A 20,363-nucleotide genomic window follows, 5' to 3' on the forward strand; every position below is an offset into this window, starting at 1 on the left:
GTCAGAAGCTACAGAGAGGTTAAGGAGAAAAGGCAGGGAGTAGTCACCCTTGTATTTGGAAGCAAGGAGATCCTTTCAGGCTTTCGTGAGGGCAGTTTCAGTGGAGTGGAGAGGATGGAAGCCAGATTGAAGTGGGTCAAGGAGAAAGATGTAGTAAGGCAGCTGTAGACCATCTGCTCTAGGAGTTTGGAGGCAGAAGGAAGGAAAGAAAGAGGTTGGTAGAGTCGTAGGAATGTTAAGAATAGGGGACACAGGGGCATCAGTGAATGCAAAAGGGGCCGTGCATGATGAGGGAGAGATTGTGGAGATGGGTATGATGGGAACAGGCAGAAGGAGGAAGCAGCAGTGGATACAGTCAGGTGGAGAGGTGGTGGGGCAGTAATGGTTTAGGCCCATGACTTCCTCTCCAGATACAGGGGAAAAGAAAGTCCTGTTTGGTAGGACGTACGGGGAGGGGTGGTCATGGAAACAAAGGAAGTGGGTTGTTGAAGGTCTGGTGCGATGAGATTTGAGACCACCGAGTATTGGAGGGAAACAAAGAGCCCAATTCAGACCGGCTCACCGGGTAGCGAGTTTTCGGAGCCCAGCGAGCAGGAAAAGGGCCGCCCAGCCCAAGTGAAATCCCTCCCCAGTGCACCCTGCGAATGAGATCACAGCTGTGCACATTAGGGGAAAATAATTCGGAATCACTCACCATCAAATAGTGTTCCTCTCTGTCCGCAGCGTCAAGGAAGTCTAGACGTACGCAGCGCTACGAAGGCCTCGGGGAGAAGAAGGCCTCAGGGCCTACACTATATCTGGCTATACACCTAGACCTGCTCACTGTAATTTGGTATAAAATTAGCGGGAGGAAATTAAAATATAACATATTATGAGCTGGGGCACTGTAATGTAACTGTAATGTGGCACAATATGAATGGGGGACACTGGTGGTGATTCATTGGTTTTGTGCACCAATTGTTACTCCATTTGGGCGCCCATTAGCCACGGGAGACACCTTATCTGCTTGCAGCCTCCTAAAGGGGGAGGACTGTGTACAAAGTCTGTGGTTCTGTGACCGTAACCACTGCTGTTTGAATCCAAATCCGGGGCTTTTGGGCCTGTCGGTACTAATGGGTGCAATTGAATTGCTCCATTGTTTACCCATAAGTATAATAATAATAATAATGTTGTTTATATAGCATTTTTCTCCTAATAGCTCAAAGTGCTTGCATTGGCCTTTTACAGCTCAAAATACAAAACAAACTTAACAACTTAAAAAGGGACATTAGTGAAATTCTTGGGTGAACAGGAAAGTCTTGAATGTTTCCAGAGTGGAAGCTTCTCGAACTGAGCAGGGAAGTGAGTTCCATAGAGTTGGAGCCATAGAGCTGAAAGCTCGACCCCCCCCCCCCCCCCAGATGAATTCTGGGTACTGTTAGTAGTCCTTCATCAACCGATCGCAGTAATCGAGTGGGATAATAATGGATCAGAAGCTGCTGCAGGTACCTTGTGCCCTCTTCATGTAGAGCTTTAAAAGTCAGTAAGCCAATCTTGAAAATTAGACACCCAGCTGGGGTCAGGTCAAAGGGGCAGATTCTCTAAGCTAAAAATGCGGTAAGCATCCCCCGCCGGGTTACCGCGGCGGTGGGCATCGCCAGAAAATTCTGGTGATGCCCCATAGAAGCCTATGGGCTTCTAACACAACACTCCGCACTGACCCACGGCCGCCCCGCACGGACCCCCGCCTCCCCGCTCCCCCCCCCCCTTACCTGTGTCCGGGCAGCACAGAGCTGTGCTGCCCGGACCTGTGACCTCCTCCCTGCACTGATCCTCTTCCGGGTGCAGGGAGGAGGAGAGCCAGCCCCCCCCCCCCCCCCCCCCCCGCAGAAGCAGCAATGGGACCCGCTGACTCACCGCATAGGGCAGCCATAATTATTGCATATGTTAGTGCATATGCGATAATTATGAATGCGATGGGCAGCGATAGGGGGCGGAGCTGGGGTGCGGATGTTAGAACATCCCCCCCCCCCCAAACAATTTAATTACCCTGTGTGTTTTATTGTAAATTGGGTGTGCATAATGTGTGCTGATCGCACGTTCATATTAAGGGATATTGTACGGCTAACTACTATGGGGCATAAAATTAAAAACTGCTACAGAGAGGGGATGGAAAACATTTGGCCCTCCAGCTGTTGTTGAATTATGCATCCCAGCATGCCCTGCAATAGTTTTAGCATTTTCAAATAGCAAAACTGTAGCAGGGCATGCTGGCATATGTAGTTCAACAACAGCTGGAGGGTCAAAGGTTCCCCATCCCTGCTGTAGAAGCTTTTGACAGGGTCCCTTTTAAAATGTTGCTATGGCTACACCCCTAGTGGCCGTCATAAAGTATTTCCACCTTTAGGTTGCACTGCATCGTTGTAAAGCGAAAGACAGTCACGGCTGCAAATAAACCTTTGAAGGTTGCTTGTTGGGGCAGCCCTGATCTTTTACAGCAAACCGTTTGAGAAATCGCTCCAAAGCTAAATTGATCCGCACTTGTATTATTTTAAATCAATATTCCCTTGACTGCTTTTCATTGCTTTTTTGGGGCTGGGTGTCTGGTGCCCTTTTGTGAGATTGCACCTTCAATTCTAGTGATCCGACTTTGAGCTCAGCTGAGTGAAATACAACTGTCTTCTGTTGCTTCCGGCTTTCCAGCATGTGAGAGATGCATTTAGAGTCTGAATCGCAAGCATTAAATGAAAAAGGTATCGGTGGAAGTAGAAGCTTAAGGCAAACTGCTCCGTACAGGGTGGCTGTTTGTATACTCTGACAAATTGAATAATTGAATTTGCTCTTTTTCCGATTTGCTGCTTCGACGTGACCGGTAAAAACACTCATTAGTATAACATACGTGTACATGGCTTCATCTGTTAAACACGCACAGAATACAGACCCGACAAATGACTCCGAGTTACTTCTGGAACCCTTATTTTGAGTTTGTTTATACATGTTTCTCTTTTTATGTTGGCGGCCGGGTGTCAGTAGCTCCGGTCCTCGCTGTGGGATTAACTGATGAGTTAAACTTTGTCTCTCCTGACTGATTTCTGTCTGTTGGAGACCGAGGGCATTTAACGCCTTTTAAACGTCTGCTAAATGTAAAGTATAAAATGCTTTTTATACAAAGCCGTTATACGGACGTCTATATTTACGTGTGTTAGGAATATACGGAGGACGGTAAGTTGCCATTGTAGGAGTAGTGTTTCCGGGATACGGTCACTAGGCCAACAAGCATTAGGTCGGCACCACTAGATTGACAATCATTATGTCGACATGGGGAGGACAACAGTCAAAAGGTCAACATGGGGCTTTTCACATTTTATTTTTTTTTTTTGAGCCGACAGGCGGTATTTCATGCCCTACCACCCACTAGGGCGCGGTGGGAGAATAAAATAGTGTGCCGAAGCATGGCGAAGGGACGGGGTGCTACGTTTCTTTGTCCATGTCGACTGTGTTGACATGCAGGACAATAAATTTGAAAAACCCCATGTCGACCTTCCTCATTAAATGATTGTCGACCTATTGACCCATGTCGCCCTTCAGTCGTGTCGACCTAATGCTTGTCACCCTAGTTGCTGTCTATCCAATGATCCATACCCAGGTTTCCTATATCGGCAGACTACCGGCTAGAAACGCCGTTGCAGCACGTTGCAGTTGGCCGATGTATGTCAGACACCTTGGCACGAAACTGCTGATTAACAGAATGTTAGTTTCTCCTCGCAGCACAGTAGATGTTCCTATTTGATACATACCTATCCCGGCATTCAAAGTGCCAGCGGTCAAATACAGCACAAGGAACTCTATATAAATCCCAATAGGGGCTCCATATATTAATCCTTTCCAACTACCCTCTTACCTGAACACCACCCCCCCCCCACCACATCATGATCCTAATCCTCCCTTCTAGTGCCTAAACCTAACAACCATACCCTGCAGCCTAACCCTAAGTGTCCCCTCCCTGCAGCCTAACCCTAAGTGTCCCCTCCCTGCAGCCTAACCCTAACCCGAAGTGTCCCCTCCCTGCAGCCTAACCCGAAGTGTCCCCTCCCTGCAGCCTAACCCTAAGTCCACCAACTAGTGCTTAATTTATTTATTACCAGTTATTTATATAGCGCACACATATTCCGCAGCGCTGTACAGAGTATAGTTGAACATTCACATCAGTCCCTGCCCCAGTGGAGCTTACAATCTATATTCCCTACCACATGTACACGTGCACACACAGCATTCTAGTTTTTTTTTATATTCATATATATATCCTGCTGGAGTGCAGCGCTTACTAAAGATTTTATATGTATGTATTGGTGTGTGTGTGTGTGTATATGTATGTATGTGTGTATGTATGTATGTATATGTATATATATATATATATATATATATATATATATATATATATATATATATATATATATATATATATATATGGGATGCAGTTAAGATCCCGGCGGTCGGGATCCCGGCGTTCAGAATCCCGACGCCGGAATCCCGACCGCCGAAATGCCGACACTTTCTCCCTCCTGGGGTGTCCACGACACCCCTGGAGGGAGAATAAAATAGCGTGCCGAGCGTAGCGAGGCACCAGGCCCGCTGCGTGGCGAGCGCAGCGAGCCCGCAAGGGGGGGCGATCCACGTCCCCCCCTTGTCGGCATTTCGGCTGTCGGGATTCTGAACGCCGGGATTCAATACTGAATCCATATATATATATATATATATATATTCTTTAGTAAGCGCTGCACTCCAGCAGGATATATATATATATATATTTATTATAAACTCCGCACAGTTAGGCCCATGGTGGGAACAGAACCCATGACCTCATTGCTGTGCGGCAGTTATGCTATAACCATTACACCGTCCGTACTGCCCCGTATATATAACACATGGTGGGGATAGAACCCATGACCTCAGTGCTGTGAGGCAGTAATGCTAACCATTACACCATCCGTACTGCCCTGTATATATAACACATGGTGGGGATAGAACCCATGACCTCAGTGCTGTGAGGCAGTAATGTAACCATTACATCATCCGTACTGCCCCGTATATATAACACATGGTGGGGATAGAACCCATGACCTCAGTGCTGTGTGGCAGTGATGCTAACCATTACACCGTCCGTACTGCCCTGATTCTTACCCCCCCCTTCCACCTTCTCCATCCTGACGCTAACATGACCCGGTATACTAATGTTCGGGTGTATTCTGTCTGTATAATGGCATTCGCATCCTGATTCTTTCGAAGTTCCTTTGCTGATGTTCTGATGGCAATTTTAGAGCTCTCAATGTATGGAAAACTTTATGTATTTTTAAACGTTCAGCAGTAATTTTGGGGGGATTTTGTCGTCATTCAGCAGAATGTCACGGTCACTAAGAGCGGCTTAGCAAGTATGTGTACGAATCAGGAATTGCCATGACCTTTTCGTTCCCTGTGTCTCTCTAGCAGTTCATGTGTGTGCCAGGTTTGGGCATTTGCTGTGGTCCTTGATGGCAAAACTTTGAGAGGGGACTAGCGGTGGGAACAGATTTCGGTAGAGCCGCAGGTGACACCGTTTAGGCCATTCAGCCTATTGTCCACCACTGAGATGCATAAAATGACGACGTAAACCTTTTGTGTCCTGCAGGCTGAAGAACGAGGTGTGTGAACCAGCTGCAGGATTTGGGGAGGCGAGAGAAGAAACTGGAGCAAGGAGGATGGAGCTTCAGACTCTACAGGAGGCCCTAAAAGTGGAAATTCAAATTCACCAGGTTAGAACTCTCATGGACAATGGTCACTATAGAAAGACTGGACCAAACGGTTTCATTACATATTTTTATTTTCTGCCTTATTTTCAAAATCAACACAATCATCCCTGTGTGAAAGGAGACTGTTCACCAATTCTATTTTTTCATTTCACAAACGGGAGATTTTAACCCCTTCATGACAGAGCCAGTTTGTGCCTTCATGACAGAGCCCTTTTTTTCAAATCTGACATGTCTCACTTAAGTGGGGATAACTTTTTTTTGCTTTTACTTATCCCAGTGATTTTGAGATTGTTTTCTCGTGACACATTGTACTTCAAGTTAGTGGTAAATTTTGGTCGATACAGTCTGTGTTTTTTTGTGAAAAATACCAAAATATCGTGAAAAAATGGAAAATTTAGCGATTTGCAAAATGTTAAATTTTCTGCTTGTGAGACAAATAATCTTACCACTCAAAATAGTGAATAACTAACATAGACCATATGTCTACTTTATGTTGACATCATTATTTCAACTTCCTTTTAATTTTTTGGGACACTAGGAGGCTTACAATATGAATAGCAAATTCTCAAATTTTCAAGAAAATTTCAAACACTGATTTTTTTAGGGACCAGTTCAGTTCTGATGTGACTTTGAGGGACTTGTATGTGAGACACCCCCATAAATGATGCCATTTCAAAAACTGCACCCCTCACAGTATTCAAAACAGCATTTTGGAAGTTTGTTAACCCTTTAGGTGTTTCACAGGAATTAAAACAAAGTGTAGGTGAAATTTCAAAATTTCTTTTTTTTTGCAGAGTTTCAATTTTAATACATTTTTCTAAGGAACACAGTACATTTTACTAGAGAAATGTGACTAAAAATTGATTCCCCCAATTCTTTTGTTTTCATAAATATCCTATATGTGGCCCTAGTGTGCACGGTGACCAAACCACAGGCTTCATAATAGAAGGAGCACCTACTTGATTTTGGAGCCTCCTTTTTATGAGATTATTTTTTAGGCACCATGTAGGTTTCTAGGCACCATAAGTGCTAAAAGTTAGGAACCTTCCCCACAAGTCACCCCATTTTGCAATCTACACCCCTCAGGGAATTCATCTAGGGGTATAGTGTACATTTCAAACCCCCAGGGGTTTCACCAATTTTGGTACAACTGGGATGTGAAAATGGAAAATTACATTTTTTTACACAAACATGCAGTTCTGGCTCAAAATTTTTCATTTTCACAAGGAATGAAGGAGACAAAGCACCCCAAAATCTGTGCCCCAATTTCTCCCGAGTACGGCAATGCCTCACATGTGACCAAAAAATACCAGTGGGGCGCATAGCAGGACTCAGAAGGGAAGGAGTGATTTTTGGATTTGGCAGCACAGATTTTGGTGGAATGAATGGTGGGTGCCATGTTGCATTAGCAAGACTCCCAAAGCACCAATACAGTGGAACCCCCCCACAAGTCACCCCATTTTGCAAAGTACACCCCTCAGGGAATTCATCTAGGGGTATAGTGTACATTTCAAACCCCCAGGGGTTTCACCAATTTTGATACAACTGGGATGTGAAAATGGAAAATTACATTTTTTTACACAAACATGCAGTTATGGCTCAAAATTTTTTATTTTCACAAGGAATGAAGGAGACAAAGCACCCCAAAATCTGTGCCCCAATTTCTCCCGAGTACGGAAATGCCTCACATGTGACCAAAAAATACCAGTTGGGTGCATGGCAGGACTCAGAAGGGAAGGAGTGATTTTTGGATTTTGCAGCACAGATTTTGGTGGAATGAATGGTGGGTGCTATGTTGCACCAATACAGTGGAACCCCCCCACAAGTCACCCCATTTTGCAAAGTACACCCCTCAGGGAATTCATCTAGGGGTATAGTGTACATTTCAAACCCCCAGGGGTTTCACCAATTTTGGTACAACTGGGATGTGAAAATGGAAAATTACATTTTTTTACACAAACATGCAGTTCTGGCTCAAAATTTTTCATTTTCACAAGGAATGAAGGAGACAAAGCACCCCAAAATCTGTGCCCCAATTTCTCCCGAGTACGGCAATGCCTCACATGTGACCAAAAAATACCAGTGGGGCGCATGGCAGGACTCAGAAGGGAAGGAGTGATTTTTGGATTTGGCAGCACAGATTTTGGTGGAATGAATGGTGGGTGCCATGTTGCATTAGCAAGACTCCCAAAGCACCAATACAGTGGAACCCCCCCACAAGTCACCCCATTTTGCAAAGTACACCCCTCAGGGAATTCATCTAGGGGTATAGTGTACATTTCAAACCCCCAGGGGTTTGACCAATTTTGGTACAACTGGGATGTGAAAATGGAAAATTACATTTTTTTACACAAACATGCAGTTCTGGCTCAAAATTTTTCATTTTCACAAGGAATGAAGGAGACAAAGCACCCCAAAATCTGTGCCCCAATTTCTCCCGAGTACGGCAATGCCTCACATGTGACCAAAAAATACCAGTGGGGCGCATGGCAGGACTCAGAAGGGAAGGAGTGATTTTTGGATTTGGCAGCACAGATTTTGGTGGAATGAATGGTGGGTGCCATGTTGCATTAGCAAGACTCCCAAAGCACCAATACAGTGGAACCCCCCCACAAGTCACCCCATTTTGCAAAGTACACCCCTCAGGGAATTCATCTAGGGGTATAGTGTACATTTCAAACCCCCAGGGGTTTCACCAATTTTGGTACAACTGGGATGTGAAAATGGAAAATTACCCTTTTTTACACAAACATGCAGTTCTGGCTCAAAATTTTTCATTTTCACAAGGAATGAAGGAGACAAAGCACCCCAAAATCTGTGCCCCAATTTCTCCCGAGTACGGCAATGCCTCACATGTGACCAAAAAATACCAGTGGGGCGCATGGCAGGACTCAGAAGGGAAGGAGTGATTTTTGGATTTGGCAGCACAGATTTTGGTGGAATGAATGGTGGGTGCCATGTTGCATTAGCAAGACTCCCAAAGCACCAATACAGTGGAACCCCCCCACAAGTCACCCCATTTTGCAAAGTACACCCCTCAGGGAATTCATCTAGGGGTATAGTGTACATTTCAAACCCCCAGGGGTTTGACCAATTTTGGTACAACTGGGATGTGAAAATGGAAAATTACATTTTTTTACACAAACATGCAGTTCTGGCTCAAAATTTTTCATTTTCACAAGGAATGAAGGAGACAAAGCACCCCAAAATCTGTGCCCCAATTTCTCCCGAGTACGGCAATGCCTCACATGTGACCAAAAAATACCAGTGGGGCGCATGGCAGGACTCAGAAGGGAAGGAGTGATTTTTGGATTTGGCAGCACAGATTTTGGTGGAATGAATGGTGGGTGCCATGTTGCATTAGCAAGACTCCCAAAGCACCAATACAGTGGAACCCCCCCACAAGTCACCCCATTTTGCAAAGTACACCCCTCAGGGAATTCATCTAGGGGTATAGTGTACATTTCAAACCCCCAGGGGTTTGACCAATTTTGGTACAACTGGGATGTGAAAATGGAAAATTACATTTTTTTACACAAACATGCAGTTCTGGCTCAAAATTTTTCATTTTCACAAGGAATGAAGGAGACAAAGCACCCCAAAATCTGTGCCCCAATTTCTCCCGAGTACGGCAATGCCTCACATGTGACCAAAAAATACCAGTGGGGCGCATGGCAGGACTCAGAAGGGAAGGAGTGATTTTTGGATTTGGCAGCACAGATTTTGGTGGAATGAATGGTGGGTGCTATGTTGCATTACCAATACAGTGGAACCCCCCCACAAGTGACCCCATTTTGCAAACTACACCCCTCAGGGAATTCATCTAGGGGTATAGTGTACATTTCAAACCCCCAGGGGTTTCACCAATTTTGGTACAACTGGGCTGTGACAATGAAAAATTACATTTTTTTACACAAAAATGCAGTTCTGGCTCAAAATTTTTCATTTTCACAAGGAATGAAGGAGACATAGCACCCCAAAATCTGTGCCCCAATTTCTCCCGAGTACGGCAATGCCTCACATGTGACCAAAAAATACCAGTTGGGTGCATGGCAGGACTCAGAAGGGAAGGAGTGATTTTTGGATTTGGCAGCACAGATTTTGGTGGAATGAATGGTGGGTGCTATGTTGCATTACCAATACAGTGGAACCCCCCCACAAGTGACCCCATTTTGCAAACTACACCCCTCAGGGAATTCATCTAGGGGTATAGTGTACATTTCAAACCCCCAGGGGTTTCACCAATTTTGGTACAACTGGGCTGTGACAATGAAAAATTACATTTTTTTTACACAAAAATGCAGTTCTGGCTCAAAATTTTTCATTTTCACAAGGAATGAAGGAGACAAAGCACCCCAAAATCTGTGCCCCCATTTCTCCAGAGTACGGCAATGCCTCACATGTGACCAAAAAATACCAGTTGGGTGCATGGAAGGACTCAGAAGGGAAGGAGTGATTTTTGGATTTTGCAGCTCAGATTCTGGTGGAATGAATGGTGGGTGCTATGTGGCATTAGCAAGACCCCCGATGCACGGTGAAATGATGAACCTAGTAATCCATCGATGTGTGGTATATTTTGAAACACTCCTTTATACATAGGCCGGGTTTGTCGGGGCAAGTTTCACAGTGGAAAATAGTTTCCTTTCTTATTCCCTTTTTATAGCAAACTTTGCACCTTTTTTGTGTCCTTCCCTTTCTTGCAGTGGAGGGGATTTCGTTGGGAAAATGCTGCCCTGGTACAATACGGGGGCCAGTACTAGAAGTACTGGGGCCCTCTGCCTGCTGGTTCCCAAATATTAGGCCCTTTATGACTTCCTCTTGAAAGTGCATAAATGTCCCCCTCTGGCCGGTAGAACGGAATAGCACGTAAGCGTTATACAGTGCCATCTGGATGATATACACGGCCACCTTCTTGTACCAGATATTTGTTTTCCGCAGGGCACTGTACGGCTTCAGTACCTGATCTGAAAGATCCACTCCGCCCATGTACTTATTGTAATCTAGGATACAATTTGGTTTGGAGGTGTGGGTACTGGTACCTCGTACAGGGATGGAGGTGGTACTGTCTCCATGAATTGTTGTCAGTATAAGGACATCCCTCTTGTCCTTATATTTGACCAACAACATATTTTCGGTGCATATTCCCCTGCTTTCACCCCTTCTCATTACTTGGGCAATGTGTGTTTTGGGGAGGCCTCTTTGGTTCTTGCGCACAGTACCGCAAGCTGCTGTACCTCTTGAACCAAGGGCCTTAAACAGGGGGATGCTGGTGTAAAAGTTATCCACATAGAGGTGATAACCCTTATCCAGGAAGGGGTGCACTAAATCCCAGACAATTTTGCCACTAACACCTACGAGGGAGGGGGGGCATTCTGGCGGTTCAATTCTTGAATCCTTCCCTTCATATACCCTAAACCTGTGGGTGTACCCTGTGGTGCTTTCACACAGCTTATACATTTTTATGCCATACCTTGCCCTCTTACTGGGAAGGTACTGGCGGAATTTAACCCTTCCTTTAAAATGTATAAGGGACTCGTCAATACAAATAAATTTTTCAGGGATGTATAGCTCTGCAAATTTGGCACTGAAATAATCAATGACCGGCCTGACTTTGAATAGCCGGTCAAAGGTGGGATCATCTCTGGGTGGGCACTGTGCATTATCGGTGTAATGTATAAATTTATGGATTGCCTCAAAACGAGTCCGGGTCATGGCCATACGGTAAAATGGGGTGCTGTACAGAACATCTGTACTCCAATATTGCCTAATTTGTGGCTTTTTTACTATGCCCATATGAAACACCAGACCCCAAAACGCCATCATCTCTACTGCATCTACAGGGGTCCACCTAGCAAATGATGACGTGGGGTTTTGAGCAATAAACTGCTGGGCATATAAATTAGTTTGGTCCACCATTAAATTTATAAAATCATCAGAGAAAAATAATTTGAAAAAGTCAATTTCTCTGAGACCTGTGGAATCAAATTGGATTCCTGGCATGGCCAAAAACTCAGGAACCTGGGGCTCAAAATTGTCTGGTGGTGGGGTCCATACGAGATCAATTATTGGGGGGGGGGGTCTCAGCTGCTCTACGGGGGCGTCTTTGAGGGGGTCCCTCATCACCAGAGGAGGAAGAGGAGCTTAAGACGAATCCTTCAAATTCCCCGCTTGCCTCACTGGCTGTGTCAGAATCAGAGGCAAGCATGGCATATGCCTCCTCCACTGAATACATTCTTCTGGATGACTGGGATGACATTTGGGATGACATTTTTATTTTTGTGTTACTGGTAGTGAAATGTTTCAACACGTGTATAGTGTAGGGGGGGGTACAAACTTTATTTCAACCCGGGAGGTATGTAGTGTGTTGTGTGTATGTAGTGCAGAACAAAAAAAATACTTTATACAAAAAAAAAAAAAAATGAAGGGGTTAAAAAAAAAAAATTGAAGGGGTTAAAAAAAAAAAAAAAAGGTCCTGCGCCAAAAATTGAGCACAGATGTTGGTCAGTAACGTCTGTCACTGAACAGCGCTCAAAGGCAACAGGAATTTGATAAAAAAAAAAAAAATAGATCAACCCTGTGCCGAAAAAAGCTGATCAGTGATGTACGTCACTGATCAGCGCACAGTGGCCACAGGACACCCACAAAATCACAGTGTGTGTAAAAAAAAAATTAAAAAAAGAAGACCACACAGCACCCACAAAAAAAAAAAAAAAAGGTGATCAGTGATGCGACACTGATTACCAGTGAGGGGCAGCAGGTGCACAACCTTTGGTGCAACTGGCAGCAACTGACAGGTATATATAAAAAAAAAAAACCTCTGCACCCCCAAAAAGTTGCTGATCACCTCAGATATAGTGATCAGCACAAAAGGCAGGGGTAGCAGACACAAAATATACACTCTCTATCACTCTCTGTCACTATCTCTCTCTATCTCTCACTATCTATCACTATCTATCACTATCTATCACACTGCAGCAGCAGCACTGACAGTTATATGTATAAAAAAAAACCTGCACCCCCAAAAAGGGGGGGTAGCAGACACAAAATATACACTCTCTATCACTCTCTGTCACTATCTCTCTCTATCTCTCTATCTCTCACTATCTATCACTATCTATCACTATGACACTGCAGCAGCAGCACTGACAGTTATATATATAAAAAAAAAACCTGCACCCCCAAAAAAGGGGGGGTAGCAGACACAAATCTCTCTATCTCTCACTATCTATTACTATCTATCACTATCTCTCACTATCTATCACTATGACACTGCAGCAGCAGCGACAGTTATTTATATATAAAAAACCCCTGCACCCCCAAAAAGGGGGGGTAGCAGACACAAAATATAGCTCTCTCTGTCACTATCTCTCTATCTCTCTCTATCTCTCTCTCTCTATCTCTCTATCTCTCTATCACACTGCAGCAGCAGCAGGAAGTCCCAAGAAGTCAGATCCAGGAAGCGTCCAGCACGCTACAAGCAGTGATCAGGTAATCAGGTAAGGTATTTGCAAGGATCAGGTAAGTATGAGCAAGGATCAGGTCAGTATAACGGCAGATAGGCACGGTGACCGCTCTGCACGCTACTCCAGACCGGAATGGCGTCTGCAGCGCAGTCACCGGTAGTTTAAATGTCGCGCCTTGGCTGTGATTGGTCCGTGGGTCCCACGGACCAATCACAGCCTTGGGGGCAGGTGGGGTGAGGGTGGGGTGAGGTGTCATCGTCACCGATGACCCCCTCATGCCCCCTGACGCCCGGCGGTGATTGACACCTGTGTTACCAAGCGTCCGATTCGCTGGTAACACAGGAAAACGCTGTGAATGGCTGTTCACACTGAACAGCCAATCACAGCGATCGCCGACGGGGGGGGCGACATCGCAGCCCCCCCTGGGCATGCAGGGACATGTCTGCTGTCAGGGACAGCAGACATCGTCCCTCTGTCACTGCGTCTCGAGACGCAGTGACAGTTTAAAGTCATGACGTATATATACGTCATGTGTCGGGAAGTACATCCCGGCCATGACGTATATATACGTCAAATGTCGTGAAGGGGTTAAGTTCATGTAAACGCAGCGAGGGGAAAGAAGGAATCGGTGTAGTCATTTGCAGTAGACGTTTCACTGATCTCTGTGGCTTTGTGCAAACTCCTTATCTCAGAGACTAAACAGCCACTCAGTCCAGTGTTTGGATAAGTTAGAACATACTGTATTTGTGGTTCTAACGTGGAAGAGAGGAAATATAGGCGCTTATACTTGCAATTGCAGCAGTGACCTCTGAAGGCTAGACGTAGGTACTGCACTCCATCTTAGTAAATACAGCACAAGCACAACAGATGCCATCCGGTTGAAATACTGGACTTAGATTTCAGAATCCAGTGCAAGGCCAGTGGGGCTGACCCTTTTGGTTTGTACGGCTTGTGCATTGAAAAAATAAACCGTGCGTTTTGTGTATAAAAAATGAAAACATTTTAAATTACACGTTCTGCACAAACTATTTTAAGAAATCCTTTTCTGCCCCCCCTTGCCTTGGTCAAGAGCAGTATTGCATTGTGTTCACGTAACACAGTTAATCATAACTGGCTAACATTTAATCTAAGAAGGGGGGTGAAGCCAAAACAAATAAACCAATGGTCGAACCTTCTTAAGATGCAAAATAAAATATTATACAACTAGGTTAATCTGAGCTTAGTCACATTCAGGGAAGCTGCACATTGTTTGTGGTGGTCGGTGTCATTGCTGCTTGTGACTGTGGGAGTCATTGCACGCAGCGCTCTGACTACAGCTTCCTGGAACTCTCACTGTGTCCCGTCCAGAGTGACTGAGGGTTTCCAGCAGCATCCTCCTCATGTAATGCAGTGTGTGCCAGGCCTTTGTGTTGGCCACCTTACTGCGCAGCGCTGGCCAAACCATTATTCATGTTGCATAGATGCATTTATTATATCCATATATTGCAGCTTTCAGTTCTGTGGTATCATGTAATTTGTGTGGCCTGTTTACTTGCAAACCATATCTTGTTAGTGTCACTTACATAAAGGTAAAAGGGCGAAAGTGGCATATGCCTGATGGGTTTTATTAGATTTAGCAACATGTTGCGCTTGCTAACACTTAGAAAGGCCTAACAGGGTAGGGATGGCCATTGACCATCAATGATAGTTTTCCCATCGATGGGGGAGAACCAGATGGTTTCCCTCCATCGATGATGAGCATAAACTAATAGTTTTGTTTTTCTATTTTCCCCAAGGGGCTGGGATACGGAGCATGGCTCCACCCCTGGCACGCATGAAACCCCGCCCCCATGTTTTGATTGGCCCACAGGCCAATCTGTCAAAGAAAATGGATGACCATCAAGAGGTAAAAACATTGATGGTCATCTATTGCATAGTATAACACTCGATGGACAGTTGCACTATTGCCATCAATGGCAACCATCGATGGCAAAGGGAAGGTCAGCCATCACTAGAACACAGAAGAGCGTGGTTGCTTGAGTCCTTATGCACTATAGGCACGGATGCTGCCAATAACAAGTTGCTTCTGATTGGCTGATTGCACCTTGATCCCGCCTAGTGTGGCTGCTGTGGTCTCTTCATATTTATTTCATACTTGCATTGTCAGTGGGCCAACCAAGTTTAGGATTTTCTATTATTTAAAGTTGGACTATTTTTTGAAGGACAAACAGCAGCAGGGCGTAGTTTAGCGCTCGTTTTTTTTTCTTGTTTGTTCATTTTTTACTTTCTTTCATAATTTTCTATTTGTTTCTTTATTCAATGTTATTTTACCTGTTCAACGCAACTTTAATCTTTATTAATCACACTGGCCAAACACACGCTGGGCCGTAATCAATTGGGATATCGCGCCCGCTCTCCCATCTAAAGCGATGGGAGATCCCGGGACGATATGCAACAGATTTTATTTTTGTTCCCCCCCCCCCCCCCCCCCCAAATGTCCAATTTCCGTGCTTAAACAGGTGACTTTTTTTGTGAGTTTCGGCATGCCACCGCCGGTGGTGTGAGCGTAAATACCGGCAGCTAGAAATGCCAGAATGGAACTATATTTAAATAGCGCCAGTTGTCGCCCACTAGTGGCTGATTAAATCTCCCAAAAACTTTTTTCACGTTGTGATTATGGGGTAATGTGAATAGCATTTTTAGGGAGAAAATGAATTTATTTATTTTTGGAATAAGCCTGTAACATAACAAAATGTGGTAAATTGAAGCGCTGTGAATTAACCTTCTCAACATTTGATAGAGTTGAGTGATACAGTGATGATGTGAATCAATCTCCTTTGTTCCTGCCAGAAGATACAGATCCAAATCGCACGCAGATCTATGCCACTTTGATGGGCAGGTGGTGGGTGGCTAACAGTCTAGGCTGGGTTGGTGCCAGTGGCTCCCTTATACAGGTGCAGTCGTAGGAACACAGGCAGCCACGGACACACGGCATTACAGCTGCCAACCCTGTATTGCTCCGTTAATGCTACATTATTGCTAGAATGACATTTGTCTATTATGTGATCGTAAAAGTGACCTTATTTCTTTTCTTTTCCCCCACTAGAAACTGGTTGCTCAAATGAAGCAAGACCCACAGGTAACATTTTTCAAACTTATCAGCGTTTTTTTGTTTTTAAATCCAAACGTTTATTAAGAGATCAAAAAATTGCTTAACAAGGTTCATCTGTAAGATAACAGCAAATGTTGCAGGAATATCTAGCAATCAACATGTATGTTAAAAAAAAAAACATAACCTAAAAAGAGAGATACAAACATTTCTGCAGTATCCAAATATACTGAGCGAAAAGCCCAACTTGGGGGAGTATGCAGAAGGTGGGTAGGGGGGGGGGGGTTTAAGTACCGGATTTGGGAGTGGAATCTCAGGGGAGACCGCTTGAGGTTGTGGAGAAGAAACTGAATCCCCAAGGTAGTCTCGGAAGTCGAACACAAATAGCCTAATACGAGTATCCTAGAGAGTTTGATGAAATAAAAAAAAAAAATGTTTCCCTCTATTGTAGTTATTATGATTTTGCTGTGTACCTCCTACATTTTATAAGTTGCAGGATATCACTGAACGGTGGCCTCCATTATTGAACTTCTTGCCCACAGCATGTCTTGTTTGGTATCACAGTGATATTATATTTAATTTTATGTCTGATACTTGTATATCTGTTTGTGACTAAGGGGGGTATTATATCTGGGGTCACGGCTGTCGAGCTAGCCCGACAGCTGTGACCCTGTCCCATTCTCGGTCTGCTCGACCAAGAACAAGCAGGCGGGATTCAATGTCCCGCCTGCCGCGGGAGGAGAAGAGGTCGTGACCACGAGCTGCATCCGGGAGCTCGTCACTTCCCATCCTTCTCGGCAGAAAGAACCTGACTGCTTGTAAAGTTGGGCGCGTTCTGCCGAGATACCCTATTCAATGCTGTCGGGAAAGACAGCATTGAATAGGGCCCCACAGCCATCTCACCCATCGGGAGATGACTGCGGGTGATTGAATACCCTCCTAAGTCTGAATCTGTATATGAAGTACTAAGATGCAGCACCCGCAAGTTACACGTTATATACTGGCTCGGACGCACACAGATATGCTGGTGCACATACTAAATACATTTTGCGTAGTCTCGTAAAGTGAGTTCATGCATCTGTGTGCAACAAAGGCGTGCTTTTGGGTGAAAAAGGGTTGTAGTTGCGTACTCCCAGGAATTAGAGGCTGTGTGTACCATCCTTTTTTCATGTGTGGTAAATTACCACTGCTAATTGAATTCCTCCTATGTCTTATATATGGCATAAGTTCAAGATCCTCCAGCAGCAGCGTGTTAGTGCATACAATGGGATCAGGGCAGTAGGATGGATAGGCTTCAAACTGTACATATTAGCCAGCTATTGCATTGGGGTGTCTGCCCAGACACTGGGTAACGGGTGTTATTAGATCCTGCACCTGCTTAAGCTGTGCAGTAAAATCCTGCATAAAGCCGCTGGGCCGATCCCCAATTGCAAGTTTAGAAGAAATGAATAAACGAATATGACTGTATAAATGGCAATAAGTGCGTCTTATCACATTGTTTATTTTGTACTCTGCCTCTTCCTAGAAATATATCCATTCTCACCCTCTAGAACAGGAATGGGGAACCTTTGGCGCTCCAGCTGTTGTTGAACTACACATCCCAGAATGCCCTTCTACAGTTTTGCCATTTGGTCATGCTAAATCTGTAGCAGGGCATGCTGGGATGTGCAGTTAAACAACAGCTGGAGGGCGGAAGGTTCCCCATCCCTGCTCTAGACTAGGACTGGCTGTGACATGAATCTTGTTCTGTGAAGTTCTCCTAGACCTGTGTAAGCATTGCCCGAAGCCTCACGTGTGCCGTTCTGTTCTCTCCTTTAGAATGCAGACTTGAAGAAACAGCTCCATGAACTCCAGGCCAAAATCACCTCTATGAGCGAGAAGCAGGTACAGGTCATGTGATCTACAGATCCTGCTGATGGAGAGCAGTGTGGGGTTTGCTGTTTAGGGGGAGTTAGTATTAGGACCACTAAATGCCTCCTGTTTCACGGTCAGCGAATGTGCAAAATGATTCCATGTCCTGTTGTGAATGTACACAAATGACCAGCGTCCACAGTGTTAGGAGTGTGCTGTGATCTCACCACAATGATGACTGCAAAGCAGCAAACATGCAGCACAGATGCACAAACGGGACCTTTTGGTTGTATGGTTTATAGACTCTTAAGTTATAATGTTAAAAGGTTTGCAGAAATGTTTTTGTTTCATTTTCCTATTCACAGGTGTAACGATGATTTTTGGAATGTGTGAGCAGCACTAAGTCTTGCTGATGTCATCAGGGAGAGTACAGTACATAATAATCCTCTAACTAGACCCCAGTCGCATCATCTCTATGCCCTGACTGTGTTATCTACATTTAAAGATGTAGATCTCCATTTTGCTACAGTTGCTTTATATTCCCCCAGAAGTTCACCCTGTGCCCCCCAACAGTTTATGGAGGGGCGCTGGGGATCTGTCACATACCAACGTATACTGGTGCATTATTTACCCTGGCAGTTTTGTCCTGCAGCCACAGAAGACCAATGTGCCTTGTGTGATGTAAGTAATGAAGTCCCGGCGGCTCTGATGACCGTTCCCTTGGATCGTTCCTCTGCTGTAATAAGAAGCGATACTTTATTTACTCGCCTGCTGATTTTATTGTTGACCCTTTTTTCCCCCCTCTTCTGTATTCACTTTTTTTTTTTAGTTTGCTTTTCCATATCTATTGCAGTGAATACAGAAGGGGGTTTGCAGTGGGATAAAGGTGACTAAGATCTTTTCAAATGGAATGGATGCATCTGTTAAACATGAACAGAAAAAGTTCATGGTAAAGGCCACTGGAATAATGGGGCAGATGTATTAAGAAGTAAATTGACAAAGTGGTGATAAAGCGATGGTAAAGTGGAAGGTGGTAACGCCCAAGCCAATCAACTCCTGGCATTTTTCAAACACAGCTAATTGGCTGGTGCATTAATACCTTCTGCTTTATCACCACGTTATCACTTTACCAGGCTTAATACATGTGCCCCAGCCTGAGAGAAACCTCCAGTGTTCCTTGCCTAGTGTGCATTGGGTCTCCTGTTCTTTTATTGGTACCAAGTGGGATATAGGCCCTTATTCTGGATAACTCGCAAAGGCAAATTCCTTCTCAAATGGACAGAACCATGTGCAGTGAATCAGAATAAGGGCTGTAGTCTCTAGGGGCCTGTTCAAATTGACACTGGAAATTTTTAATGGGCCCATATAGAATTCAAATAAATGCAGGAAGCACTTGGAAATGTTCACATACAGTACCAGCCGTAATAAAGCAGAATGTGCTAACAGTGGGTTAGGTCGGTGTTTCTGTCTCTTCCCGGACCTTTTACAAGACCCCATATTCAGCTTCCCTTACTTAGTGCATGACCTACCCCTCCACCAGAGGGGGCTGTTATACCACCTGGCAATCACTTCCAGGTAGCACCCATCCCCTTGACAGGAAAGGGCACAATGCAACACAATATATGAAAGTCATAAAGACAACACATCACATAAGGACTGGTACTTCCAATATCAAGTTCCCTTATTGTACTCACAGCCCACGGGGTCCCCGAGACCCATAATAAGTTAGACGCCATGGTAAAAACTGTAACGCATCACCGGAAGTGCCCACATGGTGGATTTCCTACCATGGCCCAATACAGCAAGATCCGGCAGCACTTTACCCACACAAGTTACATCTGCCCCACATGCAGATCTACCGTGTGCGGGTAATGTGGTAACTGCAGCGTGGTTTAGTTCTTGCTTGATGCTCTGAATTAGGCCCAATGTGTGAATTCCGGGACTTAAATGTAATTGGACAAACTGCCGTCCAATGGTCATGGTAATACTCTTGTCAATGATCCTTTGCAGGCAATGTCTGGAACCCATGGACATCACCAAATGTCAGGTGTCCTTTATTGCTTTGCCAGGCCATTAATGCTGCTGCTGTGTTCTGTGATTGTAGATTGGTCTTTCTGCCTTTACTATTGTCTTCAGCAAGTGCAATGCATGTATGTTTGTGCCGAGATCAGGCGACTGCTTTGCCTTAAACTCCTG

At 44.8% G+C, this 20,363-nt stretch overlaps 1 protein-coding gene across 8 annotated transcripts in view; it reads left to right on the plus strand.

Moving 5' to 3' along the window:
* PHF21A (PHD finger protein 21A) overlaps positions 1 to 20,363 on the plus strand; it is a 137,007-nt gene that overhangs the window by 29,477 nt on the left and 87,167 nt on the right. For all 8 annotated transcript variants that reach the window (XM_083164508.1, XM_083164509.1, XM_083164506.1 and 5 more), the window contains exons 2-4: positions 5,645 to 5,768; positions 16,314 to 16,346; positions 18,135 to 18,200. In XM_083164508.1, the coding sequence (XP_083020634.1) occupies positions 5,715 to 5,768; positions 16,314 to 16,346; positions 18,135 to 18,200 (153 nt within the window). In that variant the 5' untranslated portion in view covers positions 5,645 to 5,714. The remainder of the gene's footprint in view (positions 1 to 5,644; positions 5,769 to 16,313; positions 16,347 to 18,134; positions 18,201 to 20,363) is intronic.

Source organism: Crinia signifera, chromosome 11 (assembly GCF_055691185.1).
Source record: "Crinia signifera chromosome 11, ASM5569118v1, whole genome shotgun sequence".
NCBI lineage: Eukaryota > Metazoa > Chordata > Amphibia > Anura > Myobatrachidae > Crinia > Crinia signifera.